The sequence below is a fragment of the Heteronotia binoei genome, chromosome 21 (assembly GCF_032191835.1).
Source record: "Heteronotia binoei isolate CCM8104 ecotype False Entrance Well chromosome 21, APGP_CSIRO_Hbin_v1, whole genome shotgun sequence".
Classification (NCBI taxonomy): domain Eukaryota; kingdom Metazoa; phylum Chordata; class Lepidosauria; order Squamata; family Gekkonidae; genus Heteronotia; species Heteronotia binoei.
In genome coordinates, this window is record NC_083243.1 from 19,646,067 (window position 1) to 19,673,850 (window position 27,784).

The following is a 27,784-nucleotide window of genomic DNA, read 5'->3' on the forward strand; positions in this document are numbered from 1 at the left end:
GCAGCTTACTGAGAAACCTTGGACCAGAAATATTCTCTGAGTGAACCAGCCTCATAGGTTCGTTGTGAGGATAAAAGAGAAGGGGAGAGTGTGTCAAACCACTTCAGTGTCCTTTTGGGGGAGGAAGGCAGGGGTTAGTTAATAAATTAACTAAAATAAATAACATGATGTTAGTTAATAAATTAAGTTGATGAAAGGAGTCCACTGATTTATATGGCTAAATCTGAGTCCAGCAGCACCTTAGAGAACAAGATTTTTGAGAGTCAAAGCTCCTTTTATCTAATCGAGGGAGCTCTAATGCTGGAAAGCTTGTGCCCACTCCCCCAAATCTTGTTGATCTCTAAGGTGCTCCTGGGCTCGAATCCAGTTGTTCTACTATGGACCAACACGGCTACCCTTGGAAACTTCAGGGATAGTCTGAATTGTATTAACTAGAAAGTCTGATGTGAGAAAGGAGGGCCAGTTTGGTGTAGAGGTTAAGTGTGTGGACTCTTATCTGGGAGAACCAGGTTTGATTCCCCACTCCTCCACTTTCAGCTGCTGGAATGGCCTTGGGTCAGCCGTAGCTATGGCAGAGCTGTCCTTGAAAGGGCAGCTTCTGGGAGAACTCTCTCAGCCCCACCCACACAGGGTGTCTGTTGTGGGGGAGAATGATAAAGGAGATTGTGAGCTTCTCTGAGACCCTGAGATTCAGAGTGAAAGGCGGGATATAAATCCAATATTATCATCTTTCTTTAAACTAAGACTGCAGTCCTGTGCATGTGTAGAGAGTAGGTGCCACAGTGATCACTGTAGATTACTTCCGAGTAACCATGGAGAGCAAGCCCAATGAGGAAAGGCTAAGGGACTTGGGGATATTCAGTCTGGAGAAGAGGAGGTTGAGGGGGGAGACATAATTGCTCTTTTGAAGTATTAGAAGGGCTGCCACTTAGAGGAGAGCAGGGAGCTGTTCCTGCTGGCAGCAGAGGAGAGGACTGGCATAAGAAAAACTTTTTAACAGTAAGAGTTGTTCAACAGCGCAATCAACCCCCTCACTGGCAGTCTTTAAGCAGCAGCTGGACAAACACTTGTCAGGAATGCTCTGGAAAACCAGAACAGCAGTGCAACAGTTCAAAAACAGCTTATCAACAATTTGCCTCATGGTCCCTGTTGCTTGAAAGACCTCTGCTCAGGTACTGCTATCAGAAGCATCATATCTGAAAGCAAGAAAGCCTGCAGTTCCTCCCTTTCCATTCCTAAACCAGAGGCAATCCTGGCCACTGTTTCTGCCAGATTAGCGGGATCCAACATTTCCTGTAATAAACCCACATCCCTTCAAAAATGTGCTTGATTCAAGGTCCTGATCTCTCCCCACCCCCACAAACCCATGCTCTCTTCTTCGCTTCGGCTTGGACGGTGCCACAACAGCTTTGAACTATGAAACGCAACCAGGTCTTGGCCATATGAAAACATGAAGCTGCCTTATACCCATCTCTCTAGAGCAAGGGTGGCCAAACTGTGGCTCTTTCACACACATCATGTGGCTCTTGAAGCCCCCACCAGAGAAGGCATTTGTCTCTTTAAACCACTTCTTCAAGTCAAGCCAGTCAATGGCTTGGAGAACACATTTAAAGTTCAAGATGCTTTCTTCCCACCTCTCTCCCTCCCCACCTATTTTCCTTCCTTCCTTCTCTCAGACATCTGACGTTCGTGTCTGGTGGCTCTCATACATCTGACATTTACTCTATGTGGCTCATATGTTAAGGAAGTTTGGCAACCCCTGCCCTAGTGGGTCCCATCTAGCCCCCTCCCTAAAACTGCAGGAACACCTGCAAGGAATTTTCCTCTGTGTGTTGTGCTTGGGGGCTGCATTGTGGTTGCACCCCCCCCACCCACATCAGAATTCCAAAGGTGCCCATGAGCTCAAAAAGGTTGGAGTGCCCTGTTGTCTCCCTGAAGGAGGCCCAGTTAGGGTTGCCAGGTTTGGGTTGGGAAATAGCTGGAGATTTGGGGGGAGGAGTCTGAGTTTGGGGAGAGGAGGAGCTTCAATGAGATATGACTCCAGAGCCTCGTGCACGGAGGGGGGGGAGGGAACACGAGTGCCCAAAGAGAGGGCTCCGAGCGCCGCCTCTGGCACCCATGCCATAGGGAATAATGGAGCATCCAGCAGACATTTTCCTCCCCTCCCCTGACTTTCTGATGACCCTGAAGTAGGGGGAGGGCCTCCAAACCCAGGGATCCCCTACCCCCACCTGGGGATTTGAAACTCACAAGCAACACTGTGTATAAAGCATTTCAAATAATCACGCTGCAGAAATTTACATACTCGTATTATTCTATATATTTACATGCTCACATTATTGTATATACTTAGCACGGGGTAAGATGTATTCTGTATTTCGGTATGATCAATTCATTGTATATTATCATGATTTATTAATTTTATTTATTTATTTTTGTGAATTTATAGTCTGCCCTTTCCCAAGATGGGCTCAGGGCGGATTACAACACAATTAAACAGTTAAAATTTTATGCTGATGGTTAGTTCCTAGCTAAGTAATTGCGGCCAGTGGAAGCGGCAAATGAAACACGAACTAATCCTAGGAATCCTGTAACAGCACCGGTTGAATAGAGGACTGCTGCCTCAAGAATTTTGTCAAGTTTCAAATCGGTACTTCCTGCGTCTGAAAATACAAGAAGTATTGTACAGCGGCAGGGCTTGGGTGCCTTCTCTTCTGCATCCCAGATTGGACTGTTACCTATGTGATTTATGGACACTGAAGTTGAATTAGTGGTAGGAATTATGTATCTTGTAAAAACTTAAAGAATAACATGAAAATGTCAATTTTTTTCAGCATGATTATTTGAAACGCTTTATTCGCAGCGTTGCTTGTGCGTTTCAAATGATCCGTACACTGTGGTTTCCGGTTGTGTTTCACTCCCACCTGGGGATTGACAACCCGACGCCAGGCATTTCCCAATCCGGATTTGGCAATCTCAGGTTTCCAAGCCTCCAAGATCTTTCGCCTGCTCCGCTGCCCTTAAGAAAAGCATGCCCTTTCCAAAAAGGCGCGTCTAAGCTCGTCCCCTCCGCTGGGTGGCCCTAGTAACGCCGTGCCCGTTCGGAGGAGACGCCCCTCGGGGAGCGCGCCCAAGGGGGCGGACCGGTGCCGAGGGCCTGGTCGCCTGCGCCCTCCTCCGTCTCCACCCCCCCGCCGGCCGATCAGGGGCTTCCTCCTCCTCCTCTTGCAAAAGTTTCGATCGCCACGTGGGTCCCTCGTGCAAGGCCGGGGGTGGGCAGGGCCGCCCGGCGCGGGTTTTTGAGCCCCTCCCGGCGCCATCGGAGCGGCACTGAGCGCAGTAGCAGCAGCAGCCGCCGGCGGAGGAAGGGGAGGAATCGGACGCGCCATGGCCTCCGCCGAGATCCTCAGCGGCAAGACCGTTTCCGCGTAGGGCGGCTTTCTCCCCCTTTGCTCGGGGTTGGGGCGGGAGGAGATCTATGGGGGATCGGGGCCGATCCGGTTCTTGCACGGAGAGCCTGGGGCGCACCTGGGAAGCTGGGTGGTGGTGGTGGTGGTGAAGGAGGGCGCGTTGCGCTTCTCGCCAGGAGACGCGCCCCCCATGACAAATTTGGAGGACGGGGGGGCTTCAATTCGCAGTGACCCCACTGTGGGTGAAGGCGACTCGGTTTCTCAGGCTCCAATCAGAGCGATTTGGCAAGAGTTTGAGAAAGTTGGCTGCGGGTGGGGAGGCCTTTCCCCGGGATCCCAGTCCTGTTTTCAGACCTTAGAACAAAGTTTGAATCCAGTGGCCACCTTCAAGAAGACCAACAGTTTAATTCCGGGTGGGAGGTTTTGTGTGCAATGCACACTTCTTTGGAGGAGTTTGAATCCACTGGCGCCTTTAAGACCAACGAAGTTGAATTCTGGGTGTAAGGTTTTGTGTGCAATGCACACCTGGATGAGTTTGAATCCATTGACACCTTTAAGACCAACAGAGTTGAATTCTGGGTATATGCTTTCGTGTGTGCGCACACTTCTTTGGATGAGTTTCAATCCTGTGGCCACCTTCAAGACCAACAAAGTTGAATTCTAGGTGTAAGCTTTCGTGTGCATGCACACTTCTTTGGATGAGTTTGAATCCTGCGGCACCTTTAACACCATCAAAAATTTGATTCAAGGTGTAAGCTCTCTTGTGCAAGCACGCTTATTGTTTACCTGCAAAAGATTATACCTTGAATAAAACTTTATTGAGTCATTCACAAAGTTAAATTCTGGGTGAAAGCTTGTGTGTGCGTGCACACTTCTTCAGATACTGTTGGAGTCCAGTGGCACCTTTAAGATCACCAAAGTTTTATTCAAGGTATAAGCTCTCCTGGGCAAGCACGCTTCTCTTTTACACGCAAAACCTTATACCTTGAATAAAACTTTGCTGGTCTTAAAAGTGCCACTTTGTTCCAACTTCGTTCTGCTGCTTCAGACCTACACGGCTGCCCACCTGGATCTCTTTTATCCTTATAGACAGATCCAGGTGGGCAGCTATGTTGGTCTGAAGGGGTAGAACAAAGTAGGAGTAGCACCTTTTAAGACCAGCAAAGTTTTATTCAGAATGTAAGCTTTCGTGTGCATGCATACTTCTTCAGACAAGGGGTGTCAAGTCGGCAGATTCAATAACGAGTCTTTGTTGAAACAAAATAACTAGTTTATTGATACTGTTGTTCTCGACTACATTGAGATTGAAAGACTAAAGATCATACAGTAGAATGCAATCATATAAGGTACACTTCAAAGGGATTCTTGAGGGAGGGGTACTATGCAGGGCACATTCACACATTGATGTTACTATTTCGTTCTCAGGCCTGTTTCGGCCTTGAAAGTTTCTGGCTCCAACCTCCCCCGGTGCCAGCCCTGAGAAGGCTCAGATAAAACGTTCACATATTCCCATTTCAAAGCAATACTACATAACATATTTATATGTTGTAAGCCGCCCTGAGCCACCTCGGTGGGAAGGGCGGGATATAAATCGAAATATAAATAAATAAATAAATAAATAAATAACAAAGAAAAGGAGGGGGTAAGGAGAGTTCGAGCTAGCAGCAATGGAATACAGTTTGGCTTTACCCAGGATGCTTCTCTCCTGAGCCAATGTTAGGTACAGACTTGACCAGAGTTCTATGCAGATTTGACAAGGGGATGGGGTACAGTACAGTATGCATTCTGCATATGCTCAGAGGCACCCTTGCAGCCAGGATTTCATGTTTGGTGGGGCCCACAGCACGATTTGTTGTTGCGGGGGGAGTGGAGGTCACCCAGTTTGGTGGCCTTGGGCTCTCGGCACTGTAAGCTGCTTGAGTGGTGGTGAGCAAATGGGACAGATTTGGGACCCTCCAATGGAGGGGGCATACAGTTGGAAGGAGCGGTGGAAAGGATGGGCTGGGCGCCTCCTAGGCCCCACTGTAGCTGCGGGCCTGGGTACAGTCTGATGAAGTGTGCATGCATATGAAAGCTTACATTCTGAATAAGATTTTGTTGTTCTTAAAGGTGCTACTGGACTCCTCCTTTGTTCTGTTGTTTTCTCCTTGTTTCCTCTGAGGCTGCGATCCCGAGCACGCTTGAACGCATGAAGCTGCCTTATGATTGGTCTTTCGAGGTCACTCTTGCCTGCTCTGACTGGCAGCAGTTCACAGTCTTTCACATCACTTCATTATTTTGCTTGGAGATGCCAGAGATTTACCTGGGACGTTCTGCATGCCCAGTGGATGCTCTGCCTTAGAGCCAGGGCCCCTTGCTAGTTGACGTCTACTGGGCCAGTCTCTTGGTCCATTTGGGTTCAGTAGTATATCTTCTGACTGGATGGCAGCTCTCTGGGTTCTCTGTGCCCATTACCTACCGCCTGATTCTTTTAACTAGAGGTGGATTGAACCTGGGCAGATGCGCTGCCACTGAGTCAGTTTGGTGTAGTGGTTAAGTGTGCGGACTCTTATCTGGGAGAACCGGGTTTGATTCCCCACTCCTCCACTTGCACCTGCTAGCATGGCCTTGGGTCAGCCATAGCTCTGGCAGAGGTTGTCCTTGAAAGGGCAGCTGCTGAGAGAGCCCTCTCCAGCCCCACCCACCTCACAGGGTGTTTGTTGTGGGGGAGGAAGGTAAAGGAGATTGTGAGCCACTCTGAGACTCTTCGGAGTGGAGGGTGGGATATAAATCCAACATCTTCATCTACCTCACAGGGTGTCTGTTGTGGGGGAGGAAGGTAAAGGAGATTGAGAGCCGCTCTGAGACTCTTCGGAGTGGAGGGCGGGATATAAATCCAATATCTTCATCCACCTCACAGGGCGTCTGTTGTGGGGGAGGAAGGTAAAGGAGATTGTGAGCCGCTCTGAGCCTCTTTGGAGTGGAGGGCGGGATATAAATCCAATATCTTCATCTACCTCACAGGGTGTCTGTTGTGGGGGAGGGAGATTGTGAGCCGCTCTGAGACTCTTCGGAGTGGAGGGCGGGATATAAATCCAACATCTTCATCTACCTCACAGGGTGTCCGTTGTGGGGGAGGAAGGTAAAAGAGATTGAGAGCCGCTCTGAGACTCTTCGGAGTGGAGGGCGGGATATAAATCCAATATCTTCTTCTTCACTGACCGCCACCAGCATGAGTCAGGCCCGTTGGTGTATTGAGGCCATTTGTGTCTGCGCAGGGTCATCTACATGAGAGCAGCGTGATGTAGGGTTTGATTCCCCCACTCCTCCACATGCACATGTGACCAGTAATCCCAGTTCTCTCAGAGCTGTTCTCTCAAGAGCAGTTCTCAGTCAGAGCTCTCTTAGCTCCACCACCTCACAGGGTGTCTGTTGTGGGGAGGGGAAGAGAAGGAGATTGTAAGCCACTCTGGACGTAGGGTGGGGTATAAATCCAATCTGTTCTTCAAAGCAGCTACTCAACCACTTACCTACAGCCCCTCCCACAGCCCCTTCACAACTGAGGTATGTTGGGAGAGAACCTAATCTAGAACACTGAACGTGTAATATAATTTAGCCCTTAGTTGTGGGAGCCCCAGCTCCTGATCTGAGGTGGACGGCTGACTTTTAGTTGCTGATTGAAGAAGAGAGGCAATAGCACTCTGCATACACTCAGAGGCACCCTTGTCTCTGTTGCTTTGTCCATCTTTGTTTTTAGGCAAGCATTATCTGCAAATAGTGTGTAAATCGCTCAGGACCTCTGGGGTGGAACAGAACAGAAACTGTACGCATGGGAGCTTATTTCTAGCCCACAATCTGGGATCTTTATATATATATGTGTTTGTGTGTGTGTGTATAAAATGCTGTCAGGTCACAATCAATTTATGACAACCCTGTAGGGTTTTCGAGGTAAAAGAGGGGTGGTGTCCCATCACCTGCCTCCATGTTATAACCCTGGAATCCTTTGGTGGTCACCAGAGCTTTTTTAAAAAATAGAAGAAGCCCAGCAGGAACTTATTTGCATATTAGGCCACACACCCCAACACCAAGCCAGCTGGAACTGCGTTCCTGCTAAAAAAAAAAAAACCTGGTAGTCACTCATCCAAGTTCAAACAAGGACCAACACTTACGTTAAGCAAGTTAGGCCACCCCTGCTGTAGGGCTTTCGAAGCAAGAAACTAGCAGAGGTGTTTTTGCCGTTGCCTGATCTGCGTAGCAACCCTGGGCTTCCTTGGTGGTCTCCCGTCCAAGTATGAACCAAGGTTGACCCTGCTTAGCTTCCAAGATTTGACTCAGGTTAGCCTAGGCCAGGGGTGGCCGAACTTAGTTAACATAAGAGCCACGTAGAATAAACAGCAGATGTTTGAGAGCCACAGCACATGAATATCAGATGTTTGAGACCAGGGAGGGTGGGGTGGAAAGCAAGCAATTTTAACTTTAAATGCCTTTTCCAAACTGCCAGCTGGCTTGGCTTAGAGAAGTGATTTAAAGAGATAAATGTCTTCTCCAAGCTGGCTGATGGGGGTCGTGGGAGCTTCGAGAGCCACACAATATCTGTAAAAGAGCCACACGTGGCTCCTGAGCCGCAGTTTGGCCACCCCTGGCCTAGGCTGTCATAACCACTGGCTGATCTAGGGTCAGGACCTTAGCCAGTTTGGTGTAGTGGTTAAGTGTGCGGACTCTTATCTGGGAGAACCGGGTTTGATTCCCCACTCCTCCACTTGCACCTGCTGGAATGACCTTGGGTCAGCCATAGCTCTTGTAGAAGTTGTCCTTGAAAGGGCAGCTTCTGGGAGAGCTCTCTCAGCCCCACCCACCTCACAGGGTGTCTGTTGTGGGGTGGAGGGAGAAGGTGAAGGAGATTGTAACCGTTCTGAGATTCAGAGTACAGGGCGGGATATAAATCCAATAGCCTCTTCTTCTCAGCAGTAGACCTGGATTAGTTAAAACGCCTACATTTAGACACAGTTACAAACTACAGTTCTGTTGAAGACTTTGTAACACAGGAAGGCCTCGGCTGTGGAAAAGGTGGGGGGAGCTTGTGCCCCCAAATAAATGAACAGTGCTGTATTAACAGTGCTGTATTAAGCAGAGTTAAACCCCCTTCGAAGATTATAGAAATCAGTGCTTTGCTTATCATTCTAATTCTTGCAGCGAACAAACCGGAGTTTTTGTGACATCCAACCATATCGTAGCGCTGAAAGGCTCTTGATTCAGTATAAGGCAGCTAGGAAGAGGTCATCCCTCCGTGATAGACCACCCGCTTGGCATGCAGACGGTCCCAGGTTCAATCTCTGGCATATCCATTTAAACGACCAGATAGATGGTAATGTGAAAGAAGAAGAAGAAGAAGATATTGGATTTATATCCCGCCCTCCGCTCCGAAGAGTCTCAGAGCGGCTCACAATCTCCTTTACCTTCCTCCCCCACAACAGACACCCTGTGAGGTAGATGAAGATATTGGATTTATATCCTGCCCTCCACTCCAAAGAGTCTCAGAGTGGCTCACAATCTCCTTTACCTTCTCCCCCCCCACACACACAACAGACACCCTGTGAGGTAAATGAAGATATTGGATTTATATCCCACCCCATATGTATGAGAGTTACAGCTCATCTCCGGACTAGAAGATGAAGAAGAAGATGATATTGGATTTATATCCCGCCCTCCACTCTGAAGAGTCTCAGAGTGGCTCACAATCTCCTTTACCTTCCTCCCCCACAACAGACACCCTGTGAGGTGGGTGGGGCTGGAGAGGGGTCTCCCAGCAGCTGCCCTTTCAAGGACAACCTCTGCCAGAGCTATGGCTGACCAAAGGCCATTCCAGCAGGTGCAAGTGGAAGAGTGGGGAATCAAAGCCGGTTCTCCCAGATAAGAGTCCGCTTCACTTAACCACTACACCAAACTGGCTCTCCAGGCCTGTGCCTGTGCTTGAGACGCCGGAGAGCAGCTGCCAGTCTGAGTAGACAATATTGACCCTGATGGACCTTGGACCATGGGTCTGATTCGCGATAAGGCAGCTCCAAGTGTTATTTACAAAATTTATAGATCCAGGCGGGCAGCCATGTTAGTCTGAAGCAGTAGAACAAAGCAGAAGTCACGTAGCACCTTTAAGACCAACAACCTTTTATTCAGAATGTAAGCTTTCGTGTGCATGCCCACTTCTTCAGGCACTAAGCAGAGCTACATCTAGCTGGCGGGGGTTTAGAATGCAAAGTGTTACGAAGTTAAAATCCAATAGCAGAATAGTAAAATTAACAAATTTAGAAAACTCAGGTCAAAGGTTTTCTGAATGAGTTAATTTTACTGTTCTGCTATTGGATATCGATGTATAAATCGATGGCGTGGTCTCATTTGGAATGCTGTGTACAGTTCTGGTCACCGCACCTCAAAAAGGATATAGCATTGGGAAAAGTGCAGAAAAGGGCAACTAAAGGTTTCGAACACTTTCCCCGTGAATAAAGGTTAAAAAGCTTGGGGCACTTTAGCTTGGAAAAATGTCGACTGCGGGGTGAAATGATAGGTTTACAAGATTTTGCATGGGATGGAGAAAATAGAGAAAGAAGTACTTTTCTCCCTTTCTCACAATGCAAGAACTCGTGGGCATTCAATGAAATTGCTCAGCAGTCAGGTTAAAACGGACCAAAGGAAGGACTTCTTCACCCAACATGTGGAATTTACTGCCACAGGAGGTGGCGGCGGCTGCAAGCATAGACAGCTTCAAGAGGGGATTGGATAAAAATATGGAGCAGAGGTCCATCAGTGGCTATTAGCCACAGTGTGTGTGTGTGTGGCCACTGTGTGACACAGTGTTGGACTGGATGGGCCATTGGCCTGATCCAACATGGCTTCTCTTATGTTCTTAACTTTGTAACACTTTGCATTCTAAACCCCGCTAGCTATATGTAGCTCTGCTTGCTGTATCTCATTCCTTGTCTGAAGAAGTGTGCATGCACACGAAAGCTTACATTCTGAATAAAAGGTTGTTGGTCTTAAAGGTGATACTTGTCTCCTGCTTTGTTTTACAAAATTTATATCCCACTTTTCTGCCCTTGTCAGGGCCATCGAGGTAAAGTGATACAAGTTCACCGTAAAAAAAACATGCAAAAACTCGTCATGAGAGGCAGAGTTAAAATACATAAAAACAATTAAATCGTAGGGCAGGAAGAAGAAGAAGATATTGGATTTATATCCTGCCCTCCACTCCAAAGGGTCTCAGAGCGGCTCACAATCTCCTTTACCTTCCACCCCCACAACAGACACCCTGTGGGGTGGGTGGGGCTGGAGAGGGCTCTCAGAGCAGCTGCCCTTTCAAGGACAACCTCTGCCAGAGCTATGGCTGACCCAAGGCCATGCTAGCAGGTGCAAGTGGAGGAGTGGGGAATCAAACCTGGTTCTCCCAGATAAGAGTCCGCACACTTAACCACTACACCAAACTGGCTTTCTGATCACTGAGTTAATAATGAGTTAATAATCACTGAGTTAATAATGCCAGATGAAACAGAAAAAGTCGTCACCTTCTGGCAGAAGACAGCGATAGATGGGAACAGATGAGACTCTCTCTGGAGAGAGTTCCAGAGTTTGGGGGCCACCACCAAGAAGGCTCTCCTCCTGGGGTTGCCAGCTGCCTAATCTCAGAAAGCGGAGGCTCCCAAGGCAAGGCCTCCCAGAGTTAACAGAAATGCTTGCGTAGGTTCTAAAGGGAGGAGATGGTCCTTCAGATATGTTGGTCCCCAGCCATATAGGGCTTTTAAGGTCAACCGCAGCACCCTGAACTGTGCCCTTAAACACACTTGGAGCTGGTGTGGATGGGTCAGTTTGGCAATATATATTAAATATTTCTGGCACGATCTTTCCTCAGGCTTCAGTCGTCTCTGCTTCGAGTTTGTCCCTGCTATCTTCCTTTATTGCGCCACCGGCTTAACATTTAACCTGGGGGCACGTGACTGATTAACATTGGTGTCTTGATCCTGAAATGTTATGCGTATGTCCCAGAAATGCTTGCTCTCTTTTGAAATCCCTGCTTGGCTTTAAAGTTATTTCTCTGTAAATAACGTTCCTGTCATTGTAATGTAAGGACTGCCCCCCCCCCCCCACACTTCAGAAGGTATTAGAAGCGTTCCTCTGGCTGCCAGAGACAGATCCGAATAACTGCCACAGGCATAGCCAGCTTCAAGAGGGGATTGGATAATTAGCCACAGCGTATTGTTGGAACTCTCTGTCTGGGGCAAGTGATGCTCTGTTCTTGGTGCTCGGGAGGGGCAACAGTGTGAGAACTTCTAGTATCCTGGCTCCACTGATGGATCTCCTGATGGCAGCTGGGTTTCTTGGCCACTGTGCAACACAGAGTGTTGGACTGGATGAGCCATGGCCTGATCCAAGATGGCTTCTCTTAGGTTCATTCGAATGGACAGGCAGCTGTGTGGGTCTGAAGCAGTAGAACAGAGCAAAGTTAAGAGTCCAGTGGCGCCTTAAGACCTAATAAGTTTTATATTGCAGTGGCCAATGGTTTTACGCAGTAAATTTTTACTGTACTGTAGTAAGTTTTATTCAGGGTGTAAGCTTTCATGTGTTGGTCTTAAAGGAGCTGCTGGACTCTGACTTTTTTTATCGCTTCAGACCGGGGTGGCGAAGCTTGCTTAATGTAAGAGCCACATAGAATAAACGTCTGATGTTTGTGAGCCGCAAGATATGAAGTCAGATGTTGGAGAGCCGCAAGGACTCTTGCTCTGGGTGGGGCTGAGAGCCAGTTTGGTGTAGTGGTGAAGTGTGCGGACTCTTATCTGGGAGAACCGGGTTTGATTCCCCACTCCTCCACTTGCACCTGCTAGCATGGCCTTGGGTCAGCCATAGCTCTGGCAGAGGTTGTCCTTGAAAGGGCAGCTGCTGTGAGAGCCCTCTCAGTCCCACCCACCTCAGGGTGTCTGTTGTGGGGGAGGAAGGTAAAGGAGATTGTGAGCCGCTCTGAGACTCTTCGGAGTGGAGGGCGGGATATAAATCCAATATCTTCTTTCTTCTTCTTCTTCTTCTTCTTCTTCTTCTTCTTCTTCTTCTTCTTCTTCTTCTTCTTCTTCTTCTTCTTCTTCTTCTTCTTCTTCTTCTTCTTCTTCTTCTCCTTCTTCTCCTTCTTCTCCTTCTTCTCCTTCTTCTCCTTCTTCTCCTTCTTCTCCTTCTTCTCCTTCTTCTCCTTCTTCCTTCTTCCTTCTTCCTTCTTTCTTTTTCTTCTTCTTTCTTTTTCTTCTTCTTTCTTCTTCTTCTTCTTTCTTCTTCTGCTGCTGCAGACAGACTAACGCGGCTACCCATCTTGATCAAAAGCAGAGATGGCTAAACTTGCTTAATTTAAGAGCCACATAAAATAAATGTCAGATGTTTGAGAGCCGCAAGACATGAATGTCAGTTGTGGAGGCAGGGTAGGAAGGAAGGAAGGAAAATAGATGGGGAAGATGGAGGGAGGTGGAGGTGGAAAGAAAGCAACTTTAACTATAAACACATTCTCCAAGCTGTCAGCTGACTTGGCTTGGAGAAGTGATTTTATTAAAGAGACAAATGCCTTCTCCATGTCGGCCGACGGAGCAGTGGGGGCTTTGAGAGCCACACAAAGCACGAGCTGCAGTCTGGCCACCTCTGAACTAGAGGTTGCAGTTGCTTTTGATGCAATAAACAGAGCCTAGGAAGGGGAAACCAGGAAAGAGGTCAGATAGCTTTGGGCGTGGGAGGGAGGCTTGTTCAGGGAAAGGGAGGCAGTGTCCAACTTCTTCCTGTAAACCAGGCAGAGAGTCACGAGCCCCCCAGCTCATGTGCCTTTGATTAAGCCATACTTCATTGCAGTTCATGAACTGAAAGCTCTCCGTCTTAGGGACAGTTTTATTTCTCTGATTGCTCCTGCGGATTCTGCTTCCTTTGCACAAAAAAGTCTGGTTGCATCGTGCCAGGGGGCAAATCAGTTTGGAACGACATGCAGGGGGAGTGTGGGAGCGAGTGTGAGATTCGGGTCAGGAGGGCTTGGTTGAAAATCCCCTCTTGGCCGTACTACGAATGAATGTGGGTCAGGAGCTATTTCATAACCTAACCCTGCTTCACAGAGTTGTGGTGTGTAGCCCAAGTGGGGTAAAACTCTTGTACTCTTCTCTGAGCCCGTTAGGAGTAGGGGAGAGCTCATTAGGAGCACTGCTTCATACAGAGAGCGATTAAAATGTGGAATTTGCTGCCGGAGGATGTCAAGATGGAATAAACAGTTTTAAAAGGGGATTAGAGGCCCTCCTCCGATGTTGCCTCCAGGTTCTGGAATTCAGAGGTTGAACTCTTCACATAGACTGGGGTGGCCAAACTTGCTTAATGAAGAAGAAGAAGAAGAAGAAGAAGAAGAAGAAGAAGAAGAAGAAGAAGAAGAAGAAGAAGAAGAAGAAGAAGAAGAAGAAGAAGAATTGCGGATTTATACCCCACCCTTCTCTCTGAATCAGAGACTCAGAGCGGCTTACAATCTCCTTTATCTTCTTCCCCCACAACAGACACCCTGTGAGGTAGGTGGGGCTGAGAGAGTTCTGACACAAGCTGCCCTTTCAAGGACAACTCCTGCGATAGCTATGGCTAACCCAAGGCCATTCCAGCAGCTGCAAGTTGAGGAGTGGGGAATCAAACCCGGTTCTCCCGGATAAAAGAGCTATGACTGACCCAAGGCCATTCCAGCAGCTGCAAGTGGATGAGTGGGGAATCAAACCCAGTTCTCCCAGATAAGAGAGCTATGGCTGACCCAAGGCCATTCCAGCAGCTGCAAGTGGAGGAGTGGGGAATCAAACCCGGTTCTCCCAGATAAAAGAGCTATGGCTGACCCAAGGCCATTCCAGCAGCTGCAAGTGGAGGAGTGGGGAATCAAACCTGGTTCTCCCAGACAAGAGTCCGCACACTTAACCACTACACCGTTACACCAAACATCAGAGGTTTGAGAGCCGCAAGAAGTGAACATCGGATGTTTGAGAGCCACAAGACAGGAAGGAAGACAGATAGATGGGGAGGAACTTGGAAGCAGGGAAGGAGATATGGAAAGAAAGCATCTTTAAGTGCATTCTCTAAACCGCCTGCTGGCTTGGCTTAGAGGAGTGATTTAAAGAGTCAAATGCCTTCTCCAAGCCAGCCATCGGGGTGGGTGGGGACTTCAAGAGCCACACAATATGTGTGAAAAGAGCCACAAGTGGCTCCCGAAACACAGTTTGGCCAACCCTGACATAGACCTTTTCCTCAGTCTCCACGGCTAGTAGCCATTGATAGACTTATCCTCCATGAATCTAACCCCCCTTTAAAGCTGTCTGTTCCTGTGGTATTTTCTGCTATGAGGCAAAATACCATAATGTAGGTGACGGGCCGCTTCTAAACTTTCAATTGCAGTTTAAAATGTATATTATTAGTGTGTGTGTGGGGGGGGGAATAAAAAAGGTAAAGGTAGTCCCCTGTGCAAGCACCAGTCATTTCCGACTCTGAGGCGATGTCACAACACAACGTTTTCACAGCAGACTTTTTGCGAGGTGGTTTGCCATGGCCTTCCCCAGTCATCTACACTTTCCCCCCAGCAAGCTGGGTCCTCATTTGACTGACCTCGGAAGGATGGAAGGCTGAGTCAACCTGGAGCCGGCTATGTGAGTTCAGCTTCCGCCAGGATCGAACTCAGGTCGTGAGCAGAGAATTTGACTGCAGTACCACAGCTTTACCACTCTGCGCCACGGGGCTCTCTGGGGGGATGGGGAGAGTAGGTGACTATTATTTCCAACAAACTGCTGTAGTAAAGATTAGCTACAGGGGCTGACCAGTAAGGGATTTATATTAGTGGATCTGGTGAAATATTAACTGGCGATAAAACAGAGGTCCTTCACCCTTTATCCTCCCCCTCCATACTCGGAACCATTGAGTAAAATGAAATATTATTGCGAAATACAAGCTGAAAGAGGAGATCAGTGAGCCAGCCCTTTTTACAGCCAATGTCTATTTTTGCAAGCACAGGAATTATTTCTAATTTTGTGGAATTACAGTTCAGAGTTACTAACCTCCCCTGAACAACCAGGCAAAAGATGGGTTACAACAATATATATAGAACTATAGATTTGAACGATTAAAAGTCAGTTTGGTGTAGTGGTTAAGTGCGTGGAATCTTATCTGAGAGAACCAGGTTTGATTCTCCGCTCTTTCACATGCAGCTACTGGAGTGACCTTGGATCAGCCACAAGTTGGTGTGGAATTGTTTTCTGTGACCCCAGAAGGTAGGGCCAGAACCAGTGGGTTGAAATTAAATCAAAAGAGTTTCCGGCTCAACATTAGGAAGAACTTCCTGACCGTTAGAGCGGTTCCTCAGTGGATCAGGCTTCCTTGGGAGGTGGTGAGCTCTCCTTCCTTGGAGGTTTTTAAACAGAGGCTAGATGGCCATCTGACAGCAATGAAGATCCTGTGAATTTTGGGGGAGGTGTTTGTGAGTTTCCTGCATTGTACAGGGGGTTGGACTAGATGACCCTAGAGGTCCCTTCCAACGCTATGATTCTAAGTTCACAGTTCTGCTCAAGGGCTATTCTGGGAGAGCTCTCTCAGCCTGACCTCCCTCACAGTGTGTCTGTTGTGGGGAAGGGAAAGGAGACTGTAAGCCGCTCTGAGACTCCTTCAGGTAGTAAAGGGTGGGGTATAAATCCAATCTCTTCTTCTAAATCTAAAACATGGTTACACAACATTAAAACTTATACAGAAACTAACTAATGCTAATTCATAGATGGCAGTCAGACACAAGTAACAACTGCTCCCCATAAAACTCTATATGTGTGCTGGTGGATGGTAAATTGATACTGGGCAGTGGTGGTGAGAAAACAATAGAACAAGTAGTGCAAGGTGTATAGCAGCTCTAAGCCCATTGAAGGGTGTAAGTTTGCTTAAGATGGCACTGCCCGTTGTGATGTGTGAATCCATATAACATGCTGATCTAACCAAGACTGGCAAAAAAGAGAAAAATCAGTTCCTAGATTTTAAATGTAAATTTCAGAGCCAACACTGCGTATTTAAGCACAGATAAGGGGTGGCCAAAGTTTGACTCGGGAGCCGCACGTGGCTCTTTCACACATATTGTGTGGCTTTTGAAGCCCCTATTGCCATGTTGACTGGCTTGGAGAAGACATTTTGCTCTGTAAATTCCTTCTCCAAGACAAGACAACCAGCAGTTTGGAGAATGCATCTAAAGTTAAAGTTCCTTCCTTCCTTCCTTCCTTCCTTCCTTCCTTCCTTCCTTCCTTCCTTCCTTCCTTCCTTCCTTCCTTCCTTCCTTCCTTCCTTCCTTCCTTCCTTCCTTCCTTCCTTCCTTCCTTCCTTCCTTCCCTCCCTCCCTCCCTCCCTCCCTCCTTCCTTCCTTCCTTCCTTCCTTCCTTCCTTCCTTCCTTCCTTCCTTCCTTCCTTCCTTGTCTTACGACTCTCAGACATCTGACATTTATTCTATGTGGCTCTTACGTTAAGCAAGTTCAGCCAGCCGTGGCACAGATCCTTCAAGGGGGAATGTCTGAAAACTCTTCCCAGATTCTTGCTTCAAATGCTGGCTTCATAGGTAAAAATGTGTACACAACCTAACTGGTGATGAGAATTATTCTCCCTTCCCCTTTTTTCATGCGTGGAAAAGTAACTCCAGTTACCTGTGGTGTACAGAGGCAGGCAGCTGTGTTTCTCCTCTGTTAAATGGAATTTCAAACTGTGGTTAAACTCTGCTTTAAGATTCTGTTTAGTAGGGGAAGGAGAAGATGGAATTGACCTGTGTGTCTGCATTTGTACAGCACAGGAACATGGAGTTATTTTTAATAGTGGAGAAAGCAAGAACAAAAGAGGAGAAAGTCTCCCAACACTTTTTTTTTTAATGATACCTAGTGCCCTTCCACAGGAGTTTCAATTTCACAGCCTTGTTTTCTCACATCTCTAACTACTTAATCAAAAATACTGTCAAGATTTAAAGATGAAAATGCTTTCAACTTTTCAGCAGTTATCTGTTTATTGCAGTTACATCCTGTATTCACCAGAGGGCACTGCAGTGCAATTTTTATTTGAGGTGGGGCTGGAATTATAACCTTGGGGGATAATAAATGTTTATTAAATTACAAACCATATTACAAAACATTAAAAATATATTTTAAAAACACCAAAATACATGCACAGCCTCACAGCATATTTGCATTTTAACAAATATAAACAAGCATCAACATTCCTCAAATATAAAACATAACAGCACAATTTTATAATATCTTTTACCACATTTTCATACAAAACAATTTACAAAACTTTTTATTACTACTTACAATCCAATATATATATTCCCTTTAGATATTATCTCTTATATCATGGAAGGTTTACTTCTCCAACCAGGGATGGAGTCATAGAATCATAGAGTTGGAAGGGACCCCCACGGTCATCTAGTCCAACTCCCTGAACAATGCAGAAAACGCACAAATACCTCCCTCTAAATTCACAGGATCTTCAGTGCTGTCAGATGGCCATCTAGCATCTGTTTAAAAACCTCCAAGGAAGGAGAGCCCACCACCTGATGAGGAAGCCTGTATTTCGGTTCTGTACTTTCAGAGCGACTAGAATAAGAACCCAGCACTTCATTTGATTTTTTTCCCCATCCCCTGCTTAGGCTGTTTTTTAAATCTTACAAGCTTGAAATAAGCTGCGAACATGGCAGATTCTATTCTTCTATGTTGTCTGAATGGAGACTTGAGATAGGGTATCTCATAAACCCAAAGATGGCTGCTTAAAGTATGAGATTTTTGATGTAGTATGTATGAATGAATCACATTAAATCCACACTGTGGCATATTCAGGGCTTTTTTTTGTAGCAGGAGCTCTTTTGCATATTAGGCCACACACCCCTGACGTAGCCAATCTTCCTGGAGCTTACAGGGCTCTTTGTACAGGGCCTACTGTAAGCTCTAGGAGGATTGGCTACATCGGGTGTGTGGCCTAATATGCAAAGGAGTTCACGGATAAAAGAAAGTACTACTTCACCCAAAGGGTGATTAACATGTGGAATTCACTGCCACAGGAGGTGGTGGTGTCTACAAGCATAGTCAGCATCAAGAAGGGGTTAGATAAAAATATGGAGCAGAGGTCCATCTGTGACTGTTAGCCACAGTGTGTGTGTGTGTGTGTGTGTGTGTGTATATACACACATATATACCGTATTTTTCGGACCATTAGACGCACCGGACCATAAGACGCATCTAGTTTTTAGAGGAGGAAAACAGGAAAAAATTTTTTGAAGCTGTGCACCCAGATCTGGGCACCTTCCCCCTCTCAATCCTGCCTCCGATCCCAGCCCTTACTAGAAGCAGCAGCTGAAGCCTGGCAGACAGGCACAGAGGAAGCCCCCCCCCTCCGCAAACCCAGCGCTTCGCGAAGCGCTGCGTTTGCGGAGGGGGGGAGGCTTCCTCTTTGCCTGGCTTCAGCTTCTGCTGATAGCAAGGGCTGGGATCCGAGGCTTGGCTGCCTCCGAACCCAGCCCTTGCTATCAGCAGAAGCTGAAGCCACACAGACAGGGACAGAGGAAGCCCCCCCTCCGCAAAGGCAGCGCTTGGCGAAGTGCTGCCTTTGCGGAGGGGGGGTGTTCCTCTCTGCCTGGCTTCAGCTTGTGCTGATAGCACAAGCTGAAGCCACGCAGACAGGGAAAGAGGAATCCCCCCCCCTCCGCAAACCCAGCGCTTGGCGTTGGGGGCGGAGGGAGCGATCTCGCTGCTTGTCTCCCAGCCAGGCACGCAAGCGCGGGGCAAGCACGCCTGGCTGGAAGACAAGCGGCGAGATCGCTCCCTGCAAAGTGCTGGGTTGGCGATGGGGGCGGAGGGAGCGATCTCGCCGCTTGTCTTCCAGCCAGGCGTGCTTGCCCCGTGCTTGCGTGCCTGGCTGGGAGACAAGCGGCGAGATCGCTCCCTCCGCCCCCGTCGCCAACCCAGCACTTTGCAGGGAGCGATCTCGCCGCTTGTCTCCCAGCCAGGCACGCAAGCGCGGGGCAAGCACACCTGGCTGGGAGACAAGCAGTGAGATTGCTCCCTGCAAAGTGCTGGGTTGGCGATGGGGGCGGAGGGAGCGATCTCGCTGCTTGTCTCCCGGGGGCTGCAGGCCCCTCCCCCCCTCATCTTTTAGTATTCGGACCATAAGACGCACGCACTCCCCCCCACTTTTTTGGGGGGGGGGAGTGCGTCTTATGGTCCGAAAAATACGGTAATTTTTTTGGGCCACTGTGTGACACGGAGTGTTGGACTGGATGGGCCACTGGCCTGATCCAACATGGCTTCTCTTATGTTCTTATGTGTGACACAGAGTGTTGGACTGGATGGGCCATTGGCCTGATCCAGCATGGCTTCTCTTATGTTCTTATGTTCATGCTACAAAAAAAAGCCCTGGGCATATTTATTATTTTTGCTGTCACATAATTCAGACTAATAGTTTTGGTGTTTTCTTGTGAAGCTGTGTTGATTACCCTCCTGTTTGGGAAGCCTGTCCATGGTAAAAGTCTCTTGAAAGGCTCTCATAGCTGTGAAAAGGCCTGAAGTTTTTGAAATGTGCCTTTTTCTAGCTCAGAATTGGGTAGTCTTTTCAGCATACTCAAAATCTCTCCTGGCAAAGGTACAAGGCAGCTACGGTAGCTTAAGAATATAAAATCAGTTTTTAAAGGCCTTCTCTAACTCGTTTGACTAATACCTCTTTTGTTATCATTTCCCGCCTTTCTTGCACACGGTATGATTTTTGGAGGATTCTTCAAGTAACAGCGAGAATTCCTAAACATGCGCAGAGTGCTTTTGCTTCCACCTGTCAGCACAGTCTGCCCGTACAATTAGGGACTAGGTCTTCCATTCCATTCCATTGCAGATCTGAGTCATCTCGTAGAAACATAACTGCCAGTTGGAGTTACCAGTTCTGGAGTAGGAAGTACTTGGAGATTCGAAGGCTGGAGCTGGGGCATGGAGGGACCTCAGAAGGGTACAAAGCCGTAGATTTCACCCTCCAAAGCAGCCATTTTCTCCATGATCTTTGTAGCCTGCAGATCAGTTACACTTCCGGGAGAAGTCCAGGTCCCACTGGGAGGTTGACAACCATACTGCCTGCCCTTTTTCGTGCTTGGTATTTCTGTGTCGGGATTGGTGACGTGAATTTGCTTTTCCTGTCTCTTCTCCTGTCCCCCCAACTCCTTTTCTAGGCAAGTACGGGAGAGATTGAAGAACCAAGTGGCGAACATGAAGGAGAAAGTCCCTGGATTCAGGCCGGGACTTGCAATTTTGCAGGTATCCACCACCCCCCGTTTTCAAGCATCTGTTCATGGGCCATGACTTCTTTTTCAGAAATAGGTCGGGAACTAAATAGAGGGATAAAATTGGCCCCTACCCTACTAACGTGGCTTAGTAAACTTTGAGACCATTTCATTAATGCTAGAATCCGGGGCTTTTTTTTTTTGTAGCAGGAACTCCTTTGCATGTTAGGCCACACCCCCTAATGTAGCCAATCCTCCAAGAGCTTACAGGGCTCTTAGTCCAGGGCCTGCTGTAAATTCTGAGAGGATTGGCTACATCAGGGGTGTGTGGCCTAATATGCAAAGGAGCTCCTGCTACAGAAAAAGCCCTGCGATCACAAATCACTCGAATGTTTAAACATGTTCTGACATTGTTTAAAGATGACAGTTATTCTGACTGGCATGTGTAGATAGATATTATTATGTATTTTGTGTTCTTCGGCTTTCTACTCTTGTAAATGTTGATCTGTCTAACTTTTGCATTCCTGTATTTTAAAAGAAAATAATAATAAAAAGATCTTTCAGTGAGAAATAGGTCTGAGAGCTGGAGGGAATATGCCGGGAAAGAGTGGTGGGTGAGAAGAGGGGATGTGTAATCTTTTCTCTGCCTCCACTTCCCTCCCCCGAAAACTCACCTCCCTCAGGCAGGTTCCTCTTAGGGTTGCCAACTGTGGGTTGGGAAATTCCTGGGGATCTGGGGAGTAGAATTTGCGGGGAGGGCAGGGTTTGGCGAGGGGAGGGAGGGACCTAAACAGGCTATAATGCCATAGAGTCCGCCCTCCAAAGAAACCATTTCTTCCAGGGAAACTGATCTCTGTAGTGTGGAGATAAACTGTAATTCTGGGAAATCTCTTAAGTTACACCTGAAGGTTTGCTGGCTTGTCATATCTGGAATTCCATATCTGTGTTTCTCAGATTGTTAAAGATACTCTTAATGTTGCCTTAACGGTGCGAAATAACGACGAGAGTAGCAAAAGATCTTTTCTGAAAACTGGAATTTAAGGCCAGGTTCCCATGTGAAAGGTGAGGCAGACTCCTGCAGCAGTAGAATGCTGTGACAACACGGGATGACAGATCACTCATCTTTTGGAACGGAAACAAGAATTAAAAGTCTCCCTCCAAAGAGTAACCCAATTTAGCAAGCTGAGGGGCGGCGGTGAAACCTGTCTTTCCGCTGTGTTCATTTTCTATCAGCAAGAAGGTTTTGTGTTAAAGAATATTCCAAGCTGAAATCCAGCACCTGTACTTTAAAAGGGTCTTGCCCCCTTTACCATCTTGATGCTCTTCCGCCTCATTACCGTCTCGCATGTGCAAACCTCTCCTTTTGCTGAATCCATAGAAAGGATTATGGGCAGGTGGTGCCAATGTGGCTAAGCAAATCTTGGCCTGGTTAGTGCCTGTCTGGAAGACTGCCTGGCTGCCCCATATTTTAATAAATATTTTTAAAATGTCAGCTGTACAGAGCTTTGTGGGAAAACCCACCATTTTGGGCCACTGTGTGACACTGAGTGTTGGAGTGGATGGGCCATTAGCTTGATTCAACATGGCTCCTCTTATGTTCTTACAAGCAAGTATTTTTGCTAGAATGTCAGACTAAGAAATGGGAGAGACAGGTTTAAGTCCATAGTCTGTCACACTGCTCACAGACAGCTTGGCTCAGTTGTTGCTACCAAAATGGTGGGTTTTTCCACAAAGCTCTGTACAGCTGACATTTAAAAAAATATTTATTAAAATATGGGGCAGCCAGGGAGTCTTCCAGACAGGCACTAACCAGGCTGAGATTTGCTTAGCCACATTGGCACCATCTGCCCATAATCCTTTCTGTGGATTCAGCAAAAGGAGAGATTTGCACATTGGGGCCAAGAATCCCAGCTACAAATACAAGTTGGTGGGTTGTGAACTGGCAGAGACTGACCAAGAGAGAGATCTTGAGGTTGTTGTAGATAACTCAGTGAAAATGTCAAGACAGTGTGCAATTGCAATAAAAAAGGCCAATGCCATGCTGGGAATTATTAGGAAGGGACTTGAAAACAAATCAGCCAGTATCATAATGCCCCTGTATAAATCGATGGTGCGGTCTCATTTGGAGTACTGTGTGCAATTCTGGTCACCGCACCTCAAAAAGGATATTATAGCATTGGAAAAAGTGCAGAAAAGGGCAACTAGAGTGATTAAAGGTTTGGAACACTTTCCCTATGAAGAGAGGTTAAAACGCTTGGGGCTCTTTAGCTTGGAGAAATGTCGACTGCAGGGTGACATGATAGAGGTTTACAAGATTATGCTTGGGATGGAGAAAGTAGAGAAAGAAGTCCTTTGCTCCCTTTCTCAATACAAAAACTCGTGGGCATTCAATGAAATTGCTGAGCAGTCAGGTTAGAACGGATAAAAGGAAGTACTTCTTCACCCAAAGGATGATTAACATGTGGAATTCACTGCCACAGGAGGTGGTGGCGGCTACAAGCATAGCCAGCTTCAAGAGGGGATTGGATAAAAATATGGAGCAGAGGTCCATCAGTGGCTATTAGCCACTGTGTGTGTGTATGTATATTTTGGCCACTGTGTGATACAGAGTGTTGGACTAGATGGGCCATTGGCCTGATCCAACATGGCTTCTCTTATGTTCTTAAGTTCAGCTAATTTACCTCAGGTTCAAAGGGTAGCCATGTTGGTCTACAGTAGAAGAGCTAGATTCAAACCCAGTGGCACCTTAGGAAACAACGTTTTGGGGGTACAAACTTTCAAGAGTCAGAGTTTCCTTCATCAGATATCTGATGGAATATCTGACAAAGGGATCTTTGCCTCTCGAAAGCTTATACACCCCAAAATCTTGCTCATTTTAGAAGGGATGATGAAGCAGAGGTCCATCAGTGGCTATTAGCCACAAGGTGTAGGTGGAGCACTGTTTCTGGGGCAGTGATGCTCTGTATTCTTGGGGCTTGGGGGGCAACAGTGGGGAGGGCTTCTGGTGTTCTGACCCCACTGGTGGACCTCTTGGTTGCCCCTGAGTTTTGGCCATTGTGTGACACAACAGTGTAGAGCTGGGTGGGCATTGACCTGATCCATCATGGCTTCTCTTATGTTCTTATCTGTTAGGTGCTACTGGAGGTTGTTGCCTCACAGAGCAATTGTGGGAAGAATCATGTTTGTTTCTCTGATTTCCTTGGAGGGAGATTAGGATGAAATAGATTGAAACAAAATAGCCAAATTCCCCTCAGTGACCTTTTTCTTTCTTTCTAGGTTGGTGATCGGGATGATTCAAATCTCTACATTAGCATGAAACTGAAGGCGGCTGCTGAGGTAATAATTCTCCCCATTGTGGCTGAGAATTCGGTATTTTTCTTCCCTTTGTGCAAAAAGACTGGGATACAGACTAGCTATAATACAAGGTTTATTATTATTTTATTTAGGGATTTCTGTGCCACATCAGACTCCTTCTTGAGGTGGCTTAGCCCTGGTTTCACTTGGAAGATGGCACTATTACATCCCTTCATCAGAAGGTAGCCATGTTGGTCTGTGGTAGAAGATGTAGATTCGAGTCCAGTAACACTTTGGAAACTAACAGCTGACAAAGGGAGTTTTGACTCTTGAACATTTATACCCTGAAAATCTGGTTGGTCTTTAAGGAGCTACTGAACTCAAATCTTGCATTCCTAGAGAAGCTGACTTGACAAGGCTGTGTGCATCTTATAATGCTTTCCTTACTTTTTCAGCATGTGCTTCGTGCGTCACAGTGAGCCAGTCTGGCATAGTGTTTAGGATCTGGGTTCAAATCCTTGCTCAACCACAAAGCTGTCTGGAGACCTTTCACAGCTTCAGCTACCTCATAGGCTTGATGTGAGGATAAAGTAGAAGAACTCTTTTTGCCTCCTTGCATTCATTGGAAGAAGGGTGGGATAGCTATAGAGAAGTGTATAAATTGATGGTGCGGTCTCATTTGGAATACTGTGTACAATTCTGGTCACCGCACCTCAAAAAGGATATTATAGCATTGGAAAAAGTCCAGAAAAGGGCAACTAAAATGATTAAAGGTTTGGAACACTTTCCCTATGAAGAAAGGTTAAAACGCTTGGGGCTCTTTAGCTTGGAGAAACGTCAACTGCGGGGTGACATGATAGAGGTTTACACGATTATGCATGGGATGGAGAAAGTAGAGAAAGAAGTCCTTTTCTCCCTTTCTCACAATACAAGAACTCGTGGGCATTCGATGAAATTGCTGAGCAGTCGGGTTAGAACGGATAAAAGGAAGGACTTCTTCACCCAAAGGGTGATTAACATGTGGAATTCACTGCCACAGGACGTGGTGGCGGCTACAAGCATAGCCAGCTTCAAGAGGGATTTGGATAAAAATATGGAGCAGAGGTCCATCAGTGGCTATTAGCCACAGCATATTGTTGGAACTGTCTGGGGCACTGATGCTCTATATTCGTGGTGCTTGGGGTGGGGGGATGGCAAAGTGGAAGGGCTTCTAGTCCCACTTGTGAACCTCCTTTTTTTTTTTGGCCACTGTGTGACACAGAGTGTTGGACTGGATGGGTCATTGGCCTGATCCAACATGGCTTCTGTTATGTTCTAAGTATCCAGGCCACCATACTTTTGGGTGAACCCAGCCACTTGACTTACTCCGCACGTCGCTTAGAATTAACGCCATTTGCCCACAGTGATGTTGTTAAATTTGATTGGCTGTATGACAGCATCGTTAATATTTATTTGGAAACAAAATGGAGCAGCCTTGGGCACAGTGAACAGGAGTGAAAAAGATGAGTTTTGTGGGGGAGGGGTAATCTTTTGGTGAATGGAATTTATTGAGCAGCAACAACAAAATATGGTGCTGGGAAAACCACCGCATGAAGAGGATAATTCTGAAAGCACCATCGAGGAGGGTATAAAAAACTAATGGCGGGCCCTCCCAGGACAGGAAGAAATGAAGTGTTGCCATGGCATCAAAGCAGTATGTTTCCTTACAAAAGGGGTGTATATATATATATTTGATTTGGGGAGAGTAAATAACGCCATTATTTACTCTCCCCAAATCTGCGCAACTTGCCTTTGCAGTACAGGGTTTTTGTTTTATTTTTTTGGTCACAGCTCTACATATGGGAATGTTGATGAGCCTTTCAAGATGAGGAAATTGATCTCCCCTCCCCTTTTTCATTATGATTGTGATGCGACTCATAAAACCTAATAACTCCTGGGCCTTCTTGCTTTTTTTCCAGATTGGGATCGATGCCAATCACATCAAGCTGCCAAATACCGCATCAGAAGCTGAGGTAACACTTTCCACTTTGAAATTTGTGTGTGTGTGTGTATAGAATCATAGAGTTGGAAAGAACCTCCAGGGTCATCTAGTCCAACCCCCTGCACAATGGCAGGAAATTCATAAACACCTCCCCCTAAATTTGCAGGATCCTCATTGCTGTCAGATGACCATCTAGCCTCTGTTTAAAAACCTCCAAGGAAGGAGAGCCCACCACCTCCTGAGGAAGCCTGTTCCACTGAGGAACTGCTCTAACGGTCAGGAAGTTGTTCCCAGGAGTGGAATTCTAGCAGAAGCTCCTTAGCATATCAGGTCACACACCCCTGATGTAGCCAATCCTCCAAGAGTTTACAAGGCTCTTTTTTGTAAGCTCTTGGAGGATTGGCTACATCAGGGGAGTGTGTCCTAATATGCAAAGGAGTTCCTGCTAGAATTCCACCCCTGGTTCTTCCTAATGTTGAGCCGGAAACTCTTCTGATTTAATTTCAACCCATTGGTTCTGTCCCTACCTTCTGGGACCACAGAAAGCAAGGTAGGACCAGAACCAGTGGGGTGCTGGTATATGCAGGGGTGAGCTTTCATGATACAGGATAATCCTTTCGTTCTCCCTTGGTAGTTACTCTGATCTTGCCACATGGTGTCTGAATGATACTTGATTACAGCCTGAAGGAAGTTAATTTTTTTTTTAATCTGCCTGCCTTCTGGCTATGGCTAACCTTCTAAATGTGACTGTGAGGACATATGGGCCAGAAACCATTATTACCATGTCATGATTCTTTTATTATGATTGGCAAAGTTTAGTTCAGAGGAAGAGCCTCTGCTTTGCATGCAGAAGGTCCCAAGTTCAATTCCTGGCATCTCCAGTTAAAAAAAACCCATGTAGCAGGCAATGCTCCCTCTAAGCCAGGGGTGTCAAACATGCGGCCTAGGGGCCGAATCAAGCCCCCAAACCATTGGCTGTCATCTGCTTCCGTCTCTCTCTCTCTCTCTTGCTTCCTACTGCATAGCAGCTTGCTTTGCAAGACTTGCTCAATTGCACAAGAGCTTCAGAGCCAAGCCTCCCTTCTATTGGCTGAGGCTCGTCTCCCTCCAGGTCCCCTGGAAAGGAAGGAAAGAGTCAGAGCTTCCTTTGCCCAGTTTCCTGGATTGCATGGGAGAGATACAAAGAAAGTACCTTTAAGATCAACGAGTGCTGATGTTTTAAGCTTTTTTAAAAAAAATCTTTAATTGTGTTTGTCTGTGTCCTTTATAAAGTTCATATCTCTGCTACCTACCTACCCGCATGGCTCAGCCCGATATGGCCTGGCCCAGCAAGGTCTCATTTATGTCAGATTCAGCCCTCATAACAAAATGAGTTGTTAACAAAAACCCCTGCTCTAAGCTGTGGAGCAAAAACTTTTCTTCTTTGAGTTGCTGGCATCAAAGCTGTGAGCTGCTGGAGAAATCAGCTTGCTCTGGGGCCATCCTTCCTGAGCTAAGACAAAAATGTATGTGCTGGAGGCTAACAAACTGTGCTAGCTCACACTAACTCAGCTTAGAAGGAATGCTGGTAGGAGGTGATGTGAAAGACGTCTGCCTGAGACCCTGGAGAGCTGCTTCCAGTCTGAGCAGACAGTACTAACTTTGATGGACAAATGGTACGTCAGCATCATCTGTTTGGTGTAAAATAAACATCGGTGCTAACTTGGAGCTAAATTGATGAACTGGCATTTTTTTTTTTTCAGTTGTGAAACATTTGGCTCACAAGTCTGCTCCAGCAAAAACATAACCGATATAGTAGGGAATGACAGTTAAATTTACAGGGAGCCCCGTGGC

At 46.9% G+C, this 27,784-nt stretch overlaps 1 protein-coding gene across 1 annotated transcript in view; it reads left to right on the plus strand.

Moving 5' to 3' along the window:
* Positions 1-3,179: 3,179 nt before the first annotated feature.
* MTHFD1 (methylenetetrahydrofolate dehydrogenase, cyclohydrolase and formyltetrahydrofolate synthetase 1) overlaps positions 3,180-27,784 on the plus strand; it is a 126,081-nt gene continuing 101,476 nt past the window's right edge. Inside the window, exons 1-4 of the mRNA XM_060262112.1 lie at positions 3,180-3,428; positions 20,626-20,710; positions 23,953-24,012; positions 25,929-25,982. Of these exons, the coding sequence (XP_060118095.1) occupies positions 3,388-3,428; positions 20,626-20,710; positions 23,953-24,012; positions 25,929-25,982 (240 nt within the window). The 5' untranslated portion in view covers positions 3,180-3,387. The remainder of the gene's footprint in view (positions 3,429-20,625; positions 20,711-23,952; positions 24,013-25,928; positions 25,983-27,784) is intronic.